The sequence below is a fragment of the Cephus cinctus genome, unplaced genomic scaffold, assembly GCF_000341935.2.
Source record: "Cephus cinctus unplaced genomic scaffold, Ccin1 Ccin1_scaffold0813, whole genome shotgun sequence".
In the NCBI taxonomy this organism is placed as follows: Eukaryota; Metazoa; Arthropoda; class Insecta; order Hymenoptera; family Cephidae; genus Cephus; species Cephus cinctus.
The window spans coordinates 180629-198574 of record NW_014333408.1 but is presented as its reverse complement, the minus strand read 5'-3'; the positions used below and the strand labels follow the sequence as shown (position 1 = coordinate 198574).

Genomic DNA, 17946 nt, shown 5'->3' with positions numbered 1-17946 from the left:
TCTCTCTCTCTCTCTCTCTCCCTCTCTCTCTCTCTCTCTCTCTGTCTCTTATAACCTTCTCACGTTATATCCTTGACGGACGCTTGCGCGATTAGCATATTGGAAATAATGCGTGAATAGGAAAAATTGGCATATGAGATAAACATTTAATTTATCACTAATATCCTTGATTTAATTTAATAAAGATTATCATAAAATGACTTTTCACATGACACGAAATTGGTCCCAGCGGGGAGAATTACTCATCTTTAAATCTTTGAACGCGATACTCCGTTCTTCTTATTTCACCATATTTTACTCGATAATTTTTAATTCGTTCGATACCATGTTTCATTGGCTTGATTAGCTGCTAGCCAAACCGTAATAATATAGCATACCCTAACTTTCCATATGGAAAATTTTGAATGGACTCCAGTGCAGCCAAAGAATTCCTCTTTCGGAGAACCGATCGATCAGACGTCAGGTCTCGCAGTTATATTTAGGTTTCGCACAAGTAGATGGTAAGACAGCCGGTTTTTCATTTTTCGAAAGCAACAGAATCTGTGAGACTTACCAGAATCCACCGGTCGGATGAGGGGACCGTCTTCCAAAAGTCCTTCGACCATTTTGGCCGTTTTTCTCACGAAGAGACTCTCTTTATCCACGAGCGTATTTGATGCTCGGCACAATCAGGCTGATATTTACAGCGCGTGCAGCAGCTAGCCGCCGCGACTGGCACATCAGAAACGGATCAATATCGCGGAGCTTGCGCGTAACTTTCCCTTGGGAGAACGTATGTACCTAACATACGTATCACTCGTACGGAAGCACTCGGAACTTGCCAAAGTTTCTTCTGGCTGAACAGCATCTTTTCGCATAACGCACTCTAAGCTACGAGCAATAAAAGGATTCTGGAAAAAGAAGAGTTATCAGGAATTGCCATGCAAAGTTCCTGCCACCATCAGATTTCTTGATACCAGGTGCTTCTGACGACAGTCAATCTCTATTGTACACTTAAAGGGTGTAATGAAATCTCAACTTGGAGATAATAATACTTGATGCATAGACGACGCGATGGAGATCATTTGAGATCGGGAGAAATAGTTGTGATTTCGTAGGACGGAAGCAGTTCGGCCATCGGTAGAATCCTTGAATCTCGCGCGGTCATCTCAAGTCCCTCGCAACAGTATCCCGTTTGGCTGTTGGATCGTCTTTGATCGTCTTGTCGAATAGTATCCCAGAGTTGGCTGGCGTATGAGAGTGACGTTATCGCCCGAGCCATACAACGTGACCGAACGAGACAGGAGACTGCGCAGACAGCGCGTGAACCGGCCTGATGCGCTGCTGCTGCCGCCGTCGCGCCTAGAATCCCTTGTCGCCGCCGGCGCCGATGCTGACTTATGAAACATAGAGTCCCTCTAGTGAGAGTCCGGCCAACACTCAGAAGGGACGCCATATCAAGGGTTTGTTTGGCGCCACCATGACATTGTGCGACACTCGATCAAGTCTCGCGCCAAGTACAGGACACCAGCCGTACAGGGCTTAACGCTACCCACACTACACAATGCGAATCTCTTCCATATACGTATTCACACACATCATTCTATTCCGGAAAGAGCCCACAATATGGCGCAGCCAATCACTAAGAAGCCCCACCGTTGGCCGGACTCTTACTAGAGAAACTCTAGTAAAACGCGCGCTGCTCCTCCCGCCGAATAGTGTGAAACGCAGGCACTAGTAAGAGGCCAGATACGTTGCCTTCTTTACGATAGAGCGTCTGTGTGTGTGTATCTCGTTATTCCTGCTGCGCCCTCCTACGTAGCCAGGATGGCTCTCAAGGACTTCAAAATTCTATTCGATAACCCGTGGAGTACGTACTACAGCGGACAAACCGTTACAGGCCGAATCCTTCTACTGTTAGATAGACCGAAGAAGCTTCGAGGTGAGTGTCAATAAATAAGAAAGAAAATACGACTCGCATTGCATATCACTGGAGCATCAGGTGTGTGTGGCTCGTACGAGGGCCGAAAACGGCTACCGGGGAATATACAATAAAATAAGAGAGAAAGAAATACGATGCATCCGGGCGCCAAAGGTGACGAGGTGCATTGTGCGTTGTGCGTTGTGCATTGTGCGTGCTCCGTCTAATTTTAGAAAATGAATCGTAGGAATTGAGGCGATAGATCCTCATGCGCAATAAATGGACCGATGGACATAATTTCCCATCCGGTTCTCTGTACTCCTCGACTATGTATTATTTAACGCTTCTGACATGACATACAGACACACAATAATATATTGTGCTCCGCGTCCAGACGCAATTTCAGCGAGGCTTCTCCTTGCTTCGCGTGTAATAATAACGCTTCGTCACTGCCATGAGCATGCATGTGTTGTAAGCGTCGCGCGAATGCTGAGGCCTCCTTTGGAGCTAAACAGAAAATCGCACTCGCTTCTTGCGATACACGTTAATTTTCAAATTTCTTATATTGTTTTTAGGTATCAATGTAAAAGCAAAGGGAGTGGCCAACACCTGTTGGTCGTCGGATAAACAAGAGTTGAATAACGAAGGAAGATACGAGAACGAGACTCAAACCGTCACCGGACACGAAGAATACTTCAACATCCAATACTACGTTCTCGGCTCGTTCGCCGGTAACGAGTAATATTACCTGTATATCTTTAACACTTTAACTATCTTTAAGAGGTACTACATGGATTTAATCCTGTTCTGTGACTATAGTCATATTACGTATAATATATTATTATATCTTTGTAGATAGATACAATATTTAATGGGTCATACAATGCTGTATCGTGCATCGCATGTTATGGCACTGACGGATTGATATATATAGACATAACATAATGTGCAATATCGAAGTACCAAAGCTATAATAAGAAATTTCAATGAATTTTGCTGCAGGATCGGAAATTGAATTACCTGCGGGCGAGCATAAGTATCAGTTTTCCGTGACCTTACCACCAGATTTACCGAGCAGTTTCGAGTCAGATTTTGGTCATGTTCGATACACGGTAAAAGCTATTCTAGACCGGCCTTGGAAATTCGATCAGGAAACAAAGGTCGCTTTTACAGTGGTTTCGTCCTTCGATCTTAATCAGGAACCCAAAGCCTCGGTAAGTCTCTTTTTTACTCACTTATATATTCTCGAGCTTTGCAGAATGCCGGTAATATTTGCATATAATTTAATGAGAATTTTTAAGTAGGAGCCGATACAGGAGGAAATGAGTAAAACATTCTGCTGCCTCTGTTGTGGTTCACAACCTCTGACAGTCAAGGTATCGATCCCGATACGGGGCTATGTTCCTGGCCAACGGATTCCCATAAGGGTTAACCTGGAGAATCATTCGAACGTCGTCGTCGACACGATGAAATTCATTCTATTGAAAATGGTGACCTTTCACGCTGATACACCGCGCACCGAGTCCAAGTCCGAGGAGCTTGTGGTCGTCGAAATTGCTAAAGGTCCCGTAAGAGCTGGCGACAATGCGATGTACGAGCAGGAATTGGAGGTCCCACCGCTTCCACCATCAAATCTCTCCAATTGTCGTATAATAGACCTCGAGTACAATTTGAAAATGGAAGCCTGCGTTTCCGGCTGGTTAGTATTGTGCATTTCGTATAGACAACTTCAAAAGCCGCTTGATCGTTCCATACGGCCCGAAGACCTGTTACAGGCGGATGCTAATATCACAGTGTGTTGTAGGTATCACCGCAATCTTAAAAAAAATATTTTAGTATTCATCGGCACGGTACCTTTGCTGAATTATCAAGGAAGTACCGTCGGCTATCCGTCAATTTCACCGTCTGCCCCAAAAGCACCCTCTTCAAGTGAGGCACACATATTGCCTCCCCTCCAACCGATGGCCCATCTGTATCCGAGTTTGCGTAAGTACCAAACTAGATACACGCATAAGTTACTTCCTTGTTCGTTATTAGAAAGAAATATCTCTAGCACGGTAACTGCATTTAATGCGCAGATAAATATATAATAATTTGTAAAATATATTCCAACAGCTCCACCAAGCTATGAAGATTCGGTGTACAGCGTGAAAAGTCTTCGTGAACGTGACGAGTCAGAGTATATCTTTGGTCTGAGAAGTCATTTCGCTCCAAAGTATCCGGTGTATACATTTACTCCTCAACAATAATACCGATCTTAATGCTTCTTTTCTTTGTCTACTTTTTTTCCCCTTTAATATTATTCAATACTTATGATATCACAATAGTTCACTCATCCATTACTTATATTGGTATAAGCAGCATATATCGAGGGTACGTTTCGAAATTTACTGACAATACTGAGAGTATAGTTGTGCCTTACGGAGACATCTGCAGATAAATTGAGACAAAACTATAATCGTAGTACTGACTACTGAATTTCGGAACATACCCCGAATGTGAAATTTTGAAGCCTTGGCCCATTTTAGCCAATGCAAGAACGAATGTGATGGAGAAACAAATCTCACAATTGTTGTGTTCAGCAGACACAGAGCTGCAAAAGCAAAGATATCTAATTGATCAGATTTTACAACTATGTACAATTTACAATCAATTGACCAATCGAATGTGAATGCTGTTTTCGCAGTTTTCTGCTGAACGCAGTCAATTGAACGAGACCATATAAAAAACTACAGCAGCGTCAGGTAAACCCTAGGAACTTCACGTAGAGTGTAGCCCGTCAAAGGTCCGTTCGTACAAGCCTTTTCACATGCTCCGTAACACTACAGATAGATGTTTTTAAAAATGAGCGGCGAGCGCATAGTGCATAGAGCGCAGAACACCACAGAGCACGTAAAAACGTTTGCAAGAACGGACCTTTAGTTTACTCTCGATGATTCCTACTAGTCTTCTTACACGCAATTGTTACTTAACTAAGACTGTGAGACTATGACTACGTTCACAGGACGGTCTTAAATCGGTTTAGTTAATACTGATCTAAACTTACAAGTAGAAATGTCTATGATTTGTCTATTCCTTTAGATCAGTGTTAACTAAACTGGTTTAAGATCATCGTGTAAAAGTAGTCTGAAAAACGTATAAAATAAATAAAGATTTAATATCGCAAAATATTCAGCGCAATCCAAACTGCCTTCCCAGTTCCCGGCGACTAGTAATATCCCATACAGAGCGCGCGTGCCGCCATCTCTTTCATGGACCTCAAGATTTGTTCAACTCATAGGTCCAACTTGATGAATTTCTAGAGATTCGTACAATTTGCCAGGCGAAAATAGTAAATACCGGGTCTGTCTCGTTACCTATACTTTCTGCGCTTTTCGAAAAGTGCAGATACTTATTGGTTACTTAAAAATATAATTTAATAAGAATTTGCACTTTTTGTAAAGTGGAGAAAGTGTAGGTAACAAGGAGAACAGAGACCTATTCGCCACGGTGCCCATTCTAGTATCGTTCTCAATCGTACAGAGATGAACAGGGAGATGCACAACACTGCGATTTAGCGCCATGCTTCTGGTATCGCCTAAAACTGCTCTTATAGTGGCGGTTGTGATCAGTCGTGACAGGGACTGTAATCGTGACTAGTCGTGATGCTGGTGATATAACATTGTAACGTACATACAAGCGAGTTCTGCTGTGTCACGTGCAAACCAAGTAGTATTGTATAAGTAGGTGCAGAACTTTTGCATACATAAAGTTCATCATCATTTACCACCACCGCTCCTTGTGCAACTCCGTGGATAATAGACTGCATACCGTGAACAAATATCCAGACTGTTAATCAAATTATCGTCAACGAAGAAAGTAAGAAGAAATAAGAGTTCTCTGTGTAGCAACTGTTGCTTCCATATATGAACAGATACATTACATTATTTGACAACATCGAAACACACTTTATTATATCGTTGCACTGCCTACAAGAGCGTATACGAAATTTTACAAATCGTACGACTTAATTGCAGTCGCACATGCACCGAATGATGTACCTGAGAGCCATTCTCGGACAAAGAGTATCGTTATGTGGATAATCACTAAATATAATTCTAACGATTCGCACATTTACCTTAGGATGACGGAGCACAATTTTCCACCGCTGCTAAACGATCGGTTACTCAGAGCCGCGCGAGGTGAAACAGTTGACAGAGCTCCAGTTTGGATAATGAGACAAGCAGGACGATATCTTCCGGAGTTCAGAGAAACAAGATCCAAACACGACTTCTTTTCCATTTGTCAAACTCCCACGTTAGCATGTGAAGTCACACTTCAGCCTATTAGACGCTTTGACTTAGATGCAAGCATCATATTTTCAGATATTCTAGTTATACCGCAGGCTATGGGATTGGTGGTTGAAATGAGACCTGGTGTGGTACGTGGCATAGACCCCTTGTGTTTCCATTAAAAACTGAAAAACTCAGTGAGTTGATTGCAGGGTCCGGTACTACCAGATCCATTATCGGATCCGTCCCACATTTCAAGATTAGTGAGACCCGATGTGGAGAAGGTGCTTGGCTATGTGGCCGATGCAATTACATTAACCAGACAGGGTCTACAGGGAAAAGTACCGCTTATTGGTTTCACTGGAGCTCCGGTGAGTGTTCCAAATAATGAATGAGAAATCATCACTTGGTCCAGTGACATATTTTAAACCATTATTCCAGTGGACGTTAATGGGATACATGATCCAAGGTGGTGGTAGTTCAACAATGGCCCAGGCACGCTCTTGGCTCTATAAATATCCAGAAGCATCACACAAACTTTTACAACTCCTTACTGACATTATCATTGATTACTTGGTAATGCAAATAAAAGCCGGTGCACAGGTAAGTGAATGTAACTACAAGAATATCTTTTAGTACACATGACACATGATGAAACATGCTCCGCACTTATGCATAATTGCATTGCAGTTGCTTCAGGTTTTCGAAAGTAACGGTGATTATTTAGACGATGCTCTATTTCGCGAGTTTTCTTACAAATATCTTAAGGAGATCAGTGTAAATGTGAGAAGGAAGCTTAATGAAAAGAATATTCCGCAAGTACCCATGGTTGGCTCAACCTCTATCTCATAATGCTACCATATACATATTTGCTCATTGTATTTTCATTGTTCATAATAAAAGCAACTGGCTGGACTTTCAGACAATTTTTCCAAAAGGGGCAACACTTAAATCTTTGGAAATGCTTGCAAAGGATGGAGATTACGAAGTGATAGGACTGGACTGGACCGTGGACCCTGCGGAAGCGAGAAAACGATTGGGTCCTAACGTTACGTTGCAAGGGAACATGGATCCCTGCGCTCTGTACGCTACTGAGGTGAGTGACACGTAGGATAATTTTTCTGTTTTACTATAAAATATTATGCTACGGCAATATTAGTCATACAGTGACAATTACGCGGCATTATTTGCTTTTCAGAACGAGGTATTCGAACGTGGAGCGCGCATGGTCAAAAGTTTCGGGAAATCTCGCTACATCGCCAACTTGGGTCATGGAATCTTACCTGACAGTCCGATTCCTTCTGTGGAAGCATTTATCAGTGGTGTGCATTCGATTTGACTTAAAAAAATACGTTGTACACGAGAGATTGGCAAGACATTTATAATAACAGTTATTACATAAAGGAAATTTACAATATGCATAAGCATTTAAAATGCATTTGTACCGCTCTGTTACATAATCTAGCAATATCATTTTTAAATATTTGTACGTTTTTCTATTAACGGGACTAGGGAGTGCTGACGCCAAAAATGTTTGGTTCCCTCCAATATTTTGTGCTATCTATTTCTCGCGCATCTCAAACTTTAGTTAATTGTTTATATGTATTGTAGAAAAGATTTCTTGTGTACTATTACCATGAATCATGTTTGACAAAGTAGCCTTATTAAAAATTCATTTGAAACTTAAATTCTGTTCACATTTTTCATCAAATCGCAGTACCCATAGGTTTTGTTTCCACCGGACACGAATAAGAATAGAACTACATGGTGCGATATCTATAATTAACTAATCTATTTACGCACAGTACACGTTTTTCATCTCTTAACTCGGCTTGACTGGAATTGTGGCCATAGATTCATCCAACTGTGACAACAATCACTTATACCATACTCATATATCGATGTATTGTAAAATAGAGAAACGATTAAGTGTATCGTAGCTTCGTGGCGATGAGCACGCAAAACTTTTGGCAGCAAAACGTCAAGACGCAGACCAATTTACGACGAACGTACGCTCATTGATGCACCCCTCGCGTTATACATTATTTATTTAGCGTGCAATGATCTGCAGTATGTGAAACAAGGCAAATTTTTTAAATTGATCAGCTATTCCCCTAGTCCCCTTAAGAGCATTGAGAGACGTTTGAAAGGCTCTTATCACCTCAGATTTATTCTGAGTTTAATCCACCGTACCATTCGATATTGAACGATCTTGAATGACATACCCGAGAAGATCCATCAGTAATTTTCGAATAAGAAATGAAAAACTAATGGCCGTACCGTACCCGTGATTTATTATTCTCACGGCGATGTAAGGGCGCCAAGTACATAGTAAAAATAATGAGTACACAAAGTTAAAACACTTTTGTACTGCATCTTATACATGGACCCAATCATTTATTTAGTCCGCCCGTAATCGACCTGACGTCACGAGTTGCGATCCGCCACTAAAATTGATTATAACTACTCTACTTACAACGCGACAAAAGAACCAAAAAAAAATACGGGTGTTATATTATTAAGCAATTTACATATTTTCACTTTCTAACCCTCTGACCAGTGGATACGAAACTTCTAACCACATACGCTGACTGCTAGGCATAATGAGGACAACATTCTATTGATGTACAAAAAGTATTCTACAGTGCCGTTTTTCGGCAGGCACTTCAATTTGAACGCACGTAAAAAAAAAACCTAACTGTGAATCCTCTATCTTACAAGCGTCTCGCAATCTATCGAGATTCTCCATCGAAAAAATTGCAACAGGCTCTTAAGAAGACACACCTCCCTTTCTACACTCTGACAATTGCAATGTACACTCCTGCACCACCTCTGTTGGGACGAGAAAAGCCGTAGAAACAGACTCTTTTTCTTCTTTTGATTCGTCGCATCGAAGTAAATGTACAGTGTTGTCCGTCAACGTTTCTCTTGTATACGGTCAACGGATTGTATAACCACCACGAATCGAGTGGCGATAGACATGAGACAAACAGAGAGATAGTAAGCTCCTATCTCAAGATATCGTTATCACTGGACAGCACTGCCTATTATACCTTATCGTATTATGTGACGCTAAAATTATCGTAACATATGCTGTAAATGCTCGCGTAAGTCGTATCTATTAAAATGGTACAAAGTAACGGTGGGAACATTCGAACGATAAAATCCACCTTATGAAGCAGGATGCTCTCTCGTATTATCAAACGGCATAATACTACTTGAACAATTACTTTCTTCCTGCCTCCACTGACCACCCCGATACGTTAGGTTAATCTTTCTAAGTGGCATAACACCAAGAAAACACAAAAGAGGTTTTCGCAATACGATACGAGACCAGTCCAGATCTTCCAGCGAGTAAGTACTTGAAAGAATCGACGTACCAACTTCGAAATTTATATTTGACTCGCCATACGCAACAGGCTGCTCAATTTCTCACAGCGTCCCCTGATCCTCAGACCAGAGTAGAAAGTTCATGAGGACTATTCGTCGTAGCCGCACTGCTCAGATCTAACGTGGCGGCTGGTAAACCAGGGCTTATGCTTCCACTGGCGCTGGCTTCCCGTGGCAGGTGCTGATGTTGCTGCAGCTGCAGCTGTTGCAAGGATCTGCCGTTACCGTTGGATTTGATCCCACTTGGACTGGATGGAGATATGTCTCCCGGTACAGGAGTTGTGGGAATGTTCCGATGATTATGCGTTGTCTGAGTTAGACTTACTGGCGAGGAAATTAGTAAAGGTGGGGACATTGAAACATGTCGCTGATGTTGATACTGTTGTTGATGATGCTGCTGCTGTTGATGATAATGATGATGATGATGATGTTGCTGCTGCTGCTGCTGCTGCTGCTGATGCTGCTGTTGTTTTGGCTGATGTTGCTGTTGTTGACAACGGTTCTGGGATGATAAAGTTGCTGTAGATTGGGGAGAAAGCAGAGTCGAACCAAATCTAATAGATGCACAATTGTTTCCTATTACATGAACGGGCGCTAGAGTACGGTGTTGATGCTGGTGCTGGTGCTGATGCTGATGCTGGTGCTGCTGGTGCTGCTGTTGCAGCTGATGCTGTCGTTGCATCTGTACAGCTGCCTCACACTGTTCACGTGCCAAGGCCTTCATGGCATTCGTTTTCTCCTAGAAATCAAATACAAAGAATGTGGACTCGGTGAAAATTATTTAAAGAAGGCACGTGCAGGGAGATGGGGCATGTGATAACGAGATGACCTACTGACACGCATTTGTAACGAACGACGCAGTTTGTTTTGATATGCTACGCAATGGGGATTCAGTTCGATAGTGTCTCTCTTGCCGATAATACTAATATTTTATCGCAGTAAAAGAAGCCATGGGAAATACGACAGAAAATATAGTTTTTATGGAATACTCACTTTTTGCCACACGAAGACATTGTGAACCATGGCACAGCCACAAAACACTATGCCCAATCCTATGAAAATCGATGTCACGATGGCTGGCGTCGAATGAAACTGGATGAACGTGTACAGGATCATGCCTGGTTAAAAAAATTGATTTTTTTTTTTTTAATAAAAATAAATCGGAAGGCTGTGCATGGCATTATTGGTAATTAATGACTCGAAGAAAAATCAAATATCCAAAAGATGAATTGGAATTTTACATGGGAACGTGTTCCGATTCTCTTTCATTAATTTTTCAAACGTTTCACATGACATCACGATGTTACTGTTCCGCATGCACATTTGCGGGGGTGCAAACTAGAAAGTCGAATGGGTAGAAAGAGTGCAAGAGAGGACGCGTGAAACCTCTGAATTGTCAAGAAAATAAAGAACTACCAAGCCGAAGTCAGCCGATACAATTAGCTAAAATTTAATAATCGCAATCGTGGTTCAGTTACGAAATATATACCCTCATTTATATTCAGTACTTAATATAAATTTTATGTACATTATGTGAATAAAATCTAAAAAATATACGAAAATAAATTTGTATATTGTAATTCTTTCAGGACATACTGCTGCTTCTGAGGATATACTAAGGATGTTCCTAATAGCTTATGCCGAGACTGATAAATATCTAACCGAAGCGGGACATCCCGAGGTTATCCTAAGATTGTCAGGACAGTTTTCGGACATTCGGGATAGAATCGGGATATCCCGAGGACGTCATGTGTTCTCTGGACGACTCGTTGGATGGGACACCCCGTATACTAAACTGGAAAAATGTGTATTACTGTGCAAAACCATGAAGCATGAATACTTTGTAGGAGAAAATGATGTCCAATCCAATGCCACGTTTGACTTTGTCTTTAATTGAATTAAAAAAAAAAGAGAGAGAGAGAGAGAAAGACAGAAGAGAAGGGAACACGTGAGACACGACCATTCCAAGGAATGAAGAATCACTCACTATACTCACCTGTTAAGAAGACTGGTATGCTAATGAAAAATCCTCCGACAGCGCATACTCTACTGATCGATGATTTTTGCAGGTACTTGTTGGTTCAGAGAGAGAGAGAGAGAGAGAGAGAGAGAGAGAGAGAGAGAGAAAGACAGAAGAGAAGGGAACACGTGAGACACGACCATTCCAAGGAATGAAGAATCACTCACTATACTCACCTGTTAAGAAGACTGGTATGCTAATGAAAAATCCTCCGACAGCGCATACTCTACTGATCGATGATTTTTGCAGGTACTTGTTGGTTCTGGAAGAATGGCCCAGCTAATATATATAAATACACTCGAAAGGAACATTCGAGACTCTAATGGGCCAAGTATATTGAAGTAAATTACCAAGAAACCTGAGCGTAAGAGGAATTTCAAGTTATCGTAATACTGTTCGCAAAAATACGTGTCTACTTTTCGCAAGCTTAGAAACGAGTCGCCTCGGGACACAATTTTCAGGAAAATCCTTAACGCGATTCACATGTAGGAAGCCCGAGCGGATACTAATTGTGAGTTTCTAAGAAGAGAAAATAAAAAATATGGAAAAGAAGTGAAAGAAACTGAAAGAATTGAATACCTTTGTCCCTGGTAAGAGGACTTGACGAGTTTGACAGCAAAAAGGAACTGTATGGCGCAGACGAGGAGGCAGCACAGGTTCAAAGAGAGTGCGAGTGCACAGAGGGCCAGGGTGGCTTCGTAGACGATGGCGTATTCCTCGGGACTGATCAGGCTGCTCGGCGTAACCGTTAACGGCGATATCTTCAGGAGAAATATGAGCGAGAGCAGCGCAAGCAGCAAAGACACCAGGCAGAGCAAACCCAGGGAAGTGAGCATCTCCTTGACGCCGGCCTCGGTCCTTCTGGTGAGCTCGTTCCGGCACAGGGAGGAGGATGACCAGGACGCGTTCAGGGGCAGCACGGTCCCTGCCGTCGTTACTGCTCCTTGTTGTAATACCGGCGGCGGCGGCGGCGCCGGTGAGGGTGTCGCTTGACTTGGAAGCCGAGACAATCGCGAAATGTCGAAGCCGCCGTTGGCCTTGGATCTCTCCCTGTCCTGGTGGAGACACGAGGACGACGTGCTCGTCGTCTTCTGTGGATGATGTATCAGTGAAGCCAATGGCGGGGGTGGCGGAGGCGGTGGCGGTGGAGGCGGCGGCGGCGGCGATGGCGGTAGCGAAGGTGGCGCCGGGGGCAGCGGTGACACGGGAATCCTAACCGCGGCATTACTCCCGCTGCTTCCGACAACTGGGCTCACGCTGTTCACGGAATGCTTTGAAGTCGACAGAGTCGAAAGATTTAACGCGTGGGAATGATTTAATCTCTGCGAAAGATTGTTTACGCTCGACTGCGAATGGTTCAGCGGATGTCGATGAGCCGAGGAAGGTGTAGCCGCGCTCGGATGGTGACTTTTTTGAGAAGGATGCACCACCGAATCATAGACGTCGCTGCCGATCCGTCCCGTACCGCCTGCGAGGACTCTTCCGCCGTAATGATGCTGTTCCTGCAGCGAATGTTGCAAAATATACGAGTGCTGCTGCTGTTGCTGATGATGATGATGCAGATGTTGCTGCTGATTAGAGGGATTACTCTCGCCGATGGCAGAGAGCGTCCCCGTCGACTGATAATCGTTCTGAGACCTGGAGCCCGCTACAGACGGCTGCCCCGTCAGTATGTGCTTCAGCATAACTCGCCGCTAAGTCTCTCGAGCAGGAACTTCTCACATGGCGAAACGGTCGCCCGATCTCAATATTTAGTATGTCTATACGTTCGATTCGTGTATATTATTCGTATTATTCGTATTTCTATCCGTCCCCTTGTAACACTCTCGGTCCGTCCACCGTCCAATCCCGACGAATACAACGACGCAACGCAATGGGATCTAGCGTGCGATACGATACGACGCAACGTTCTCTCTTTCGTTTCTTCACGTAACGAGAAATCGCGTTTCTACGCGCTTTAGAAAAATGTCCGATTCTTCTTGAGCACTGCACGTACCCGGACTCAATGAATTGCTGCACACTAGCTCCAACATTATGGCATTGAATTTACTTCCTCGACAAGAACCTCTGCGTCCGCGAAAAACGCATATTACTCTTGTCCAAAATTCGAGTCACGCACATCTCACATTGTCGATCGGAAAGAATCGGTCAACGATAACCGTTCCGAGTGGGATGGAGGATGAGGGGCGCTTTGTGAAAAGAGGAAGAAGAACTCTATCGAGCAGGCAAATGTTGATGGTGCCGATGGGAAGAACAGCGAGGATGCAGAATAGTACCGTTAGGACTTTGTCAGCATCCCTGAGTACGATTCCCGCCAAGATTTTTAATAGCGGAAGGACCGAGTTGTAACGCAGAGATCTTGAAAAGATTTTACGACTGATTGGAAGATGAAGAGCGCGAGCGTTTGGATGGGACGCAAGGTGAACGATGGCCAGGACTACGAGAACAGAGGCGAAGGTAGCGATGACGAAGACATCAACCACGTCGAACCTCATGTTTTCCGCAGGACGCCAAGCGTCGGCTGTCACTTTTGCACTTCTCACTCGCGACTTTATTCACGATCACAAACGGCGATGCACCTGGCTTAATGGCACTTTGTAACGCGAGACGCACCTCTTCCACGTAGTTTCTCCTGCAGTGCGCACCAGCTTCTTCTGTACCTCCAAAATTTCTTTCCCGGGAACGACATGTCTTCCGAACGACCTTCCCCAACTCTGCAAGAAAAGAAAAGGAATAATGAAGGGGGTCGTCGTACCGAGGACTTGTTGGGAGAGAAGAAAGTCAGCCTCTCTCTCTCTCTCTCTCTCTCTCTCTCTCTCTCTCTCTCTCTCTCTCTCTTGCCTATAGCCTACGTTCACTCGCGACGGAATTCGGTGGAGGGTATCCTGGACGATGTGCCGACGTGTAACGAGCAAGTATCAGCGGTGGGGAATCGCGCAATAATTGGTGTATTAGGTCAACTTAAAACGAATGGGGATATATTTAATGCAGCGATACGGCGTGGACTTGTTGCTACTCTAGTCTTGCCAGTCGGTTGGCATCTACAGTTTCCATTAAGAGACAATGCCCAAGTGTTAAGGAATCGAGAGGATCAGTAGCACCGAGAGGTTGTCAATAGCCAGCTCGACTCATAGAAACGGGTTCCGCTCGCATTCCGGACATCCAGTCTGCTGGCACGATATGCTGCCATGCTGTGTTATGCTATACTATACTCTACTATACTGTACTATAGCGTAGTATAGAGTATAGCACGCTATGCTACAGGACGCACATCGTCTTATGCATATAATGGTGCCTAAAGAAATAGTATATACGTGTATGTAAGGAATGGCGCGAAGCTACGATTCGATAGGATAGGATACCCGTGCTGCAGTGCGTAACAATTTTAGACGCGAGTGTATGTATATCTGTAGGAATATAGGAATATTTAGATTCAACATACCGACTCAAGTTAGACCGGCGAATCGATTTCTATGAGAAATCATCTTCGATTGCTACCTTATTCGCGAGCAGTTCGTACATACTGTGGGCCAAGTCGGCCAAGAGATCGATTGGCTCGTTGACGATAACTAGTGAGCATCACCAGGACGCTTGCCAGACAAGAAACGGAAGAGTAGAGCTGGAACGGATCGCAGAGCTTAAGCCACAAAAGGTTTCACCGCAGGGAGGAAGTCTTATTATGCGCAACTACTAGTAGCTTATTTAATTTCCGAACTTTACGTGGTTTCTTCTTTCTTTTACATTCTCTGTCGTTCTGCATTCCATGTATTAACGATACTAGGCTTCGAAATTAAAAAAAAACTCATGTGAATGTCATGTGGAAATAACGAAGTATATTGCAGGTACTTATGTACAAGCGTAAGTTCAAATAGAAGTTCCCGAGGAATATTGGGCTAAGCAAACTGCAAGTAGGCAGTGGATTGCAAAAAAAGTATGGATGAAGAGGGGCGTGGAGGAAGGGGCAAGGTCGTTGTCTAGATAACAGTTGCAAGTTATAGTAGGGTGTACCTATTATCGGAACAGGAGGTACGGAAAATACAGGATACCATGCCTGAGATAAATCCTTACTCACGTTAGGAGATATTAAAGATAAATCTGTGCGCACGTTTGCGTATAGGCGCCTATGCTATTAGTCTTATATATTTTCGACGCGTTCGAAATGAGCCAAAGAATCCTTGAGAAATAACCTAGAAACACGGAGTAAGAGAGAGTGGGCATATAATGAGGAAGAAGGGCTCGAGAGCGAGAGCGAGCGAGAGAGAGAGAGAGAGAGAGAGAGAGAGAGAGGGGGGGGTGACGGTTAACCCTCGGGCGGGCAGAAAAGGTTGTTCAGGCATTCAGGCAGGCATAAAACAGAAACGCAAGCAAAGAGGCAAGCGAGGCAGGTCTAGTGATGTAAGAGAGATGTACGCACTGTTAGAGGACAGCCTTTGGCTCTCTATCCCAAGTCAGGTCGAGAACAAGATGCCCAGTGCCGGACCCGTCTAAATTTAACTTGGCAGGTGCCCGAATGAACGGTAACGGACGTCGCACGCCGGACGTCTAACCGCCAACCTGCCTGCATGTGCGCTTCCACGCTGTTTATCTCTCTACTTTCGTCTCTTTGTTTCAAACTGTTTTCTTCATGCATATACGTATCTTGTTATACACGGAGAAACTTCCTCAACGCCATCCTTAAGATGTGGAGAAAAAATACTGTCGACAACGTATCGCACTGTGTCTATATATACTCTTATTTCCTGGCTAATAGGAAAATCTGCCAGGCGTGACCCTGTTGAGTAAAGTAAAGCAATAACAAAGAAACGATGCAACGGCCAAACTTCTCTTACGTTTTCCACTCTTCTATTACATACATATATCGCGGATTCTCTCTCTCTCTCTCGCTCATCCGTGGTCAAACACAGTTATCCTCGTAATGATTTTCAAACTATCCAAATGATGTGTTCCAGAAATTTTGGGCACACCCAAACGCCGTAGAAAGGAAAGATGGTGAAGGCAGCGAGGAGGGGGGAGGGGGGCAAAGTTACCAAGTGTATACGAGTGAGAGCGAAAAGTCTACCGGTTACGGCTAATACACGAGATCGTAATAATACGATGCCATCCAGCCACATGGAGTCTCAAATGATTCCACATGAATACACGTCGTGTGTAAATCAGCCGCGCGCGCGTTGGCTTCTACACCAACGTACCCAGTGTATCAGGAAACGAAACACGCCCATCTCTCATTTCCAATAAAATATTCTTCAACGACGTTCCGATGTCCAGACAGAGACCTCAGTGCAACTCTCAAATTTCAATTAATCGACCGAATAACGAAAACGTGCTCGTGCACTTGACTCAGAATCCTGCTTCATCTCGTGGATACATTCATTTGGTAGACTTTCCGAGGATCACCATCAATTAGACCTACAAGCAGCATACTACAGGTATTATACTTGGGGAAGGATGTTGTACAGTTTCACAGAGATTAAACGCGTCCTGAAGACTAGTCAGCTGACACGAGGCTACAAAGTGTATGCACGTTGTGCACGAATCGCAAAGCCAAAGGCGCAGGGGCCAAGCCAAGGTACATACGCCATGTCAGGCCTCGTCGCCATCATACACCAACAGTCTCGCATCTTTTCATTTCACCTCTCATCGGCCGTCCGCTCCTCTCCTAAAGGGCCTCTAGCAATCTTCTCCCATTCCCTTCCGCTGTCTTCTCGCTACTCCTAAAATCCCGCGTGCGAGAAAACATTACACTACGTCCAGAGATACCGGAATGACTGTTCTAAATCTGTTCTCGAAATTCAGCAGGAACACCAGAATACTCTCTGCGTCGCGTAACGCATCTGCCCCCCATAGGCGCTCCCAAAGGAAAACTCGTAAAATCGCCTTACACTTGATTTCAAACTTTCGATTTAGCTCCGCGACAATTGTCACTCGCGACTCGTCCTGACAATATTGCCAGGCAAAAGAAACCGCGACAAGAAATCAGATATACGATATCGCACGAGCCCAGCGTTTCTCGCTTAGTGACCGGGTGTAACGGCCAAGCAAAACGGTTAACCGTTAACGATTCGAGATACGCTGCTAGTTCTTATTCATCCGAGCATCCGGTTATTTCGGTCGATGCCGACTACACATGTCGTTTGTTAGAGCAGTACAAGAAAGATCGTTTGCCTTTTCGTAAAAATCCTACAAACTTCATAAATTTCTCTCAAGACCTCGATAGAACCTCGTAACCGATTGACAATACGAAACCTTACCTAGAGTTCCATTAATTGTAAGTTTTGAAGTATCGTCAGATGATCCGCACATGTATAAAGGGAAACGAAAAGGATTTTAGCAACGTATCGTGATACGAAACCTAGGTGAGGATGGGG

At 43.8% G+C, this 17946-nt stretch overlaps 4 protein-coding genes across 16 annotated transcripts in view; 2 read left to right on the top strand and 2 right to left on the bottom strand.

Annotated features, from left to right (window-relative positions):
• The window catches only part of LOC107270720 (synaptotagmin-4), a 6064-nt gene extending 4796 nt beyond the window's left edge, over positions 1–1268 (bottom strand). For all 4 annotated transcript variants that reach the window (XR_003060635.1, XR_003060634.1, XM_025088044.1 and 1 more), the window contains exon 1: positions 554–1268. Coding sequence is in view for 2 of the 4 variants with exons in the window: in XM_025088044.1 (XP_024943812.1) it covers positions 554–605 (52 nt within the window). In the remaining 2 variants the exon portion in view is untranslated. The remainder of the gene's footprint in view (positions 1–553) is intronic.
• Positions 1269–1447: 179 nt separating this feature from the next.
• Positions 1448–4169, top strand: LOC107270722 (arrestin domain-containing protein 17). Its single transcript, XM_015745992.2, has 6 exons — positions 1448–1921; positions 2476–2631; positions 2903–3114; positions 3205–3599; positions 3705–3886; positions 4016–4169. The coding sequence occupies exons 1-6, from the start codon at positions 1807–1809 to the stop codon at positions 4147–4149; spliced, it is 1194 nt and encodes a 397-aa protein (XP_015601478.1). The 5' UTR covers positions 1448–1806; the 3' UTR covers positions 4150–4169.
• Positions 4170–5271: 1102 nt separating this feature from the next.
• On the top strand, positions 5272–7859 carry LOC107270723 (uroporphyrinogen decarboxylase). 4 transcript variants are annotated; one of them, XM_015745994.2, is made up of 7 exons: positions 5272–5758; positions 6023–6320; positions 6384–6542; positions 6613–6774; positions 6862–6999; positions 7094–7267; positions 7370–7859. In XM_015745994.2, exons 2-7 carry the CDS (start codon positions 6024–6026, stop codon positions 7508–7510), a joined length of 1071 nt encoding a protein of 356 aa, XP_015601480.1. In that variant the 5' UTR covers positions 5272–5758; position 6023; the 3' UTR covers positions 7511–7859. The 4 variants fall into 4 exon arrangements, 3 of the variants coding, with proteins under 3 accessions (XP_015601480.1, XP_015601479.1, XP_015601481.1); XR_001538412.2 differs by lacking the exon at positions 5272–5758 and having other exon boundaries at positions 5765–6320; positions 6862–6986; positions 7370–7847; XM_015745993.2 differs by lacking the exon at positions 5272–5758 and having other exon boundaries at positions 5765–6320.
• The window catches only part of LOC107270717, a 12906-nt gene continuing 2496 nt past the window's right edge, over positions 7537–17946 (bottom strand). For 2 of the 7 annotated variants that reach the window (XM_025088040.1, XM_015745981.2), the window contains exons 2-5: positions 12161–14295; positions 11758–11843; positions 10555–10679; positions 7537–10300 (exon numbers count right to left, since the gene is read on the bottom strand). In XM_025088040.1, the coding sequence (XP_024943808.1) occupies positions 9623–10300; positions 10555–10679; positions 11758–11843; positions 12161–13266 (1995 nt within the window). In that variant the 5' untranslated portion in view covers positions 13267–14295 and the 3' untranslated portion in view covers positions 7537–9622. Of the gene's footprint in view, positions 10301–10554; positions 10680–11757; positions 11844–12160; positions 14296–15023; positions 15699–15995; positions 17101–17155; positions 17785–17829; positions 17939–17946 lie in introns of those variants that run through there. The other 5 variants (XM_025088038.1, XM_015745983.2, XM_025088039.1 and 2 more) reach the window with 5 other exon arrangements.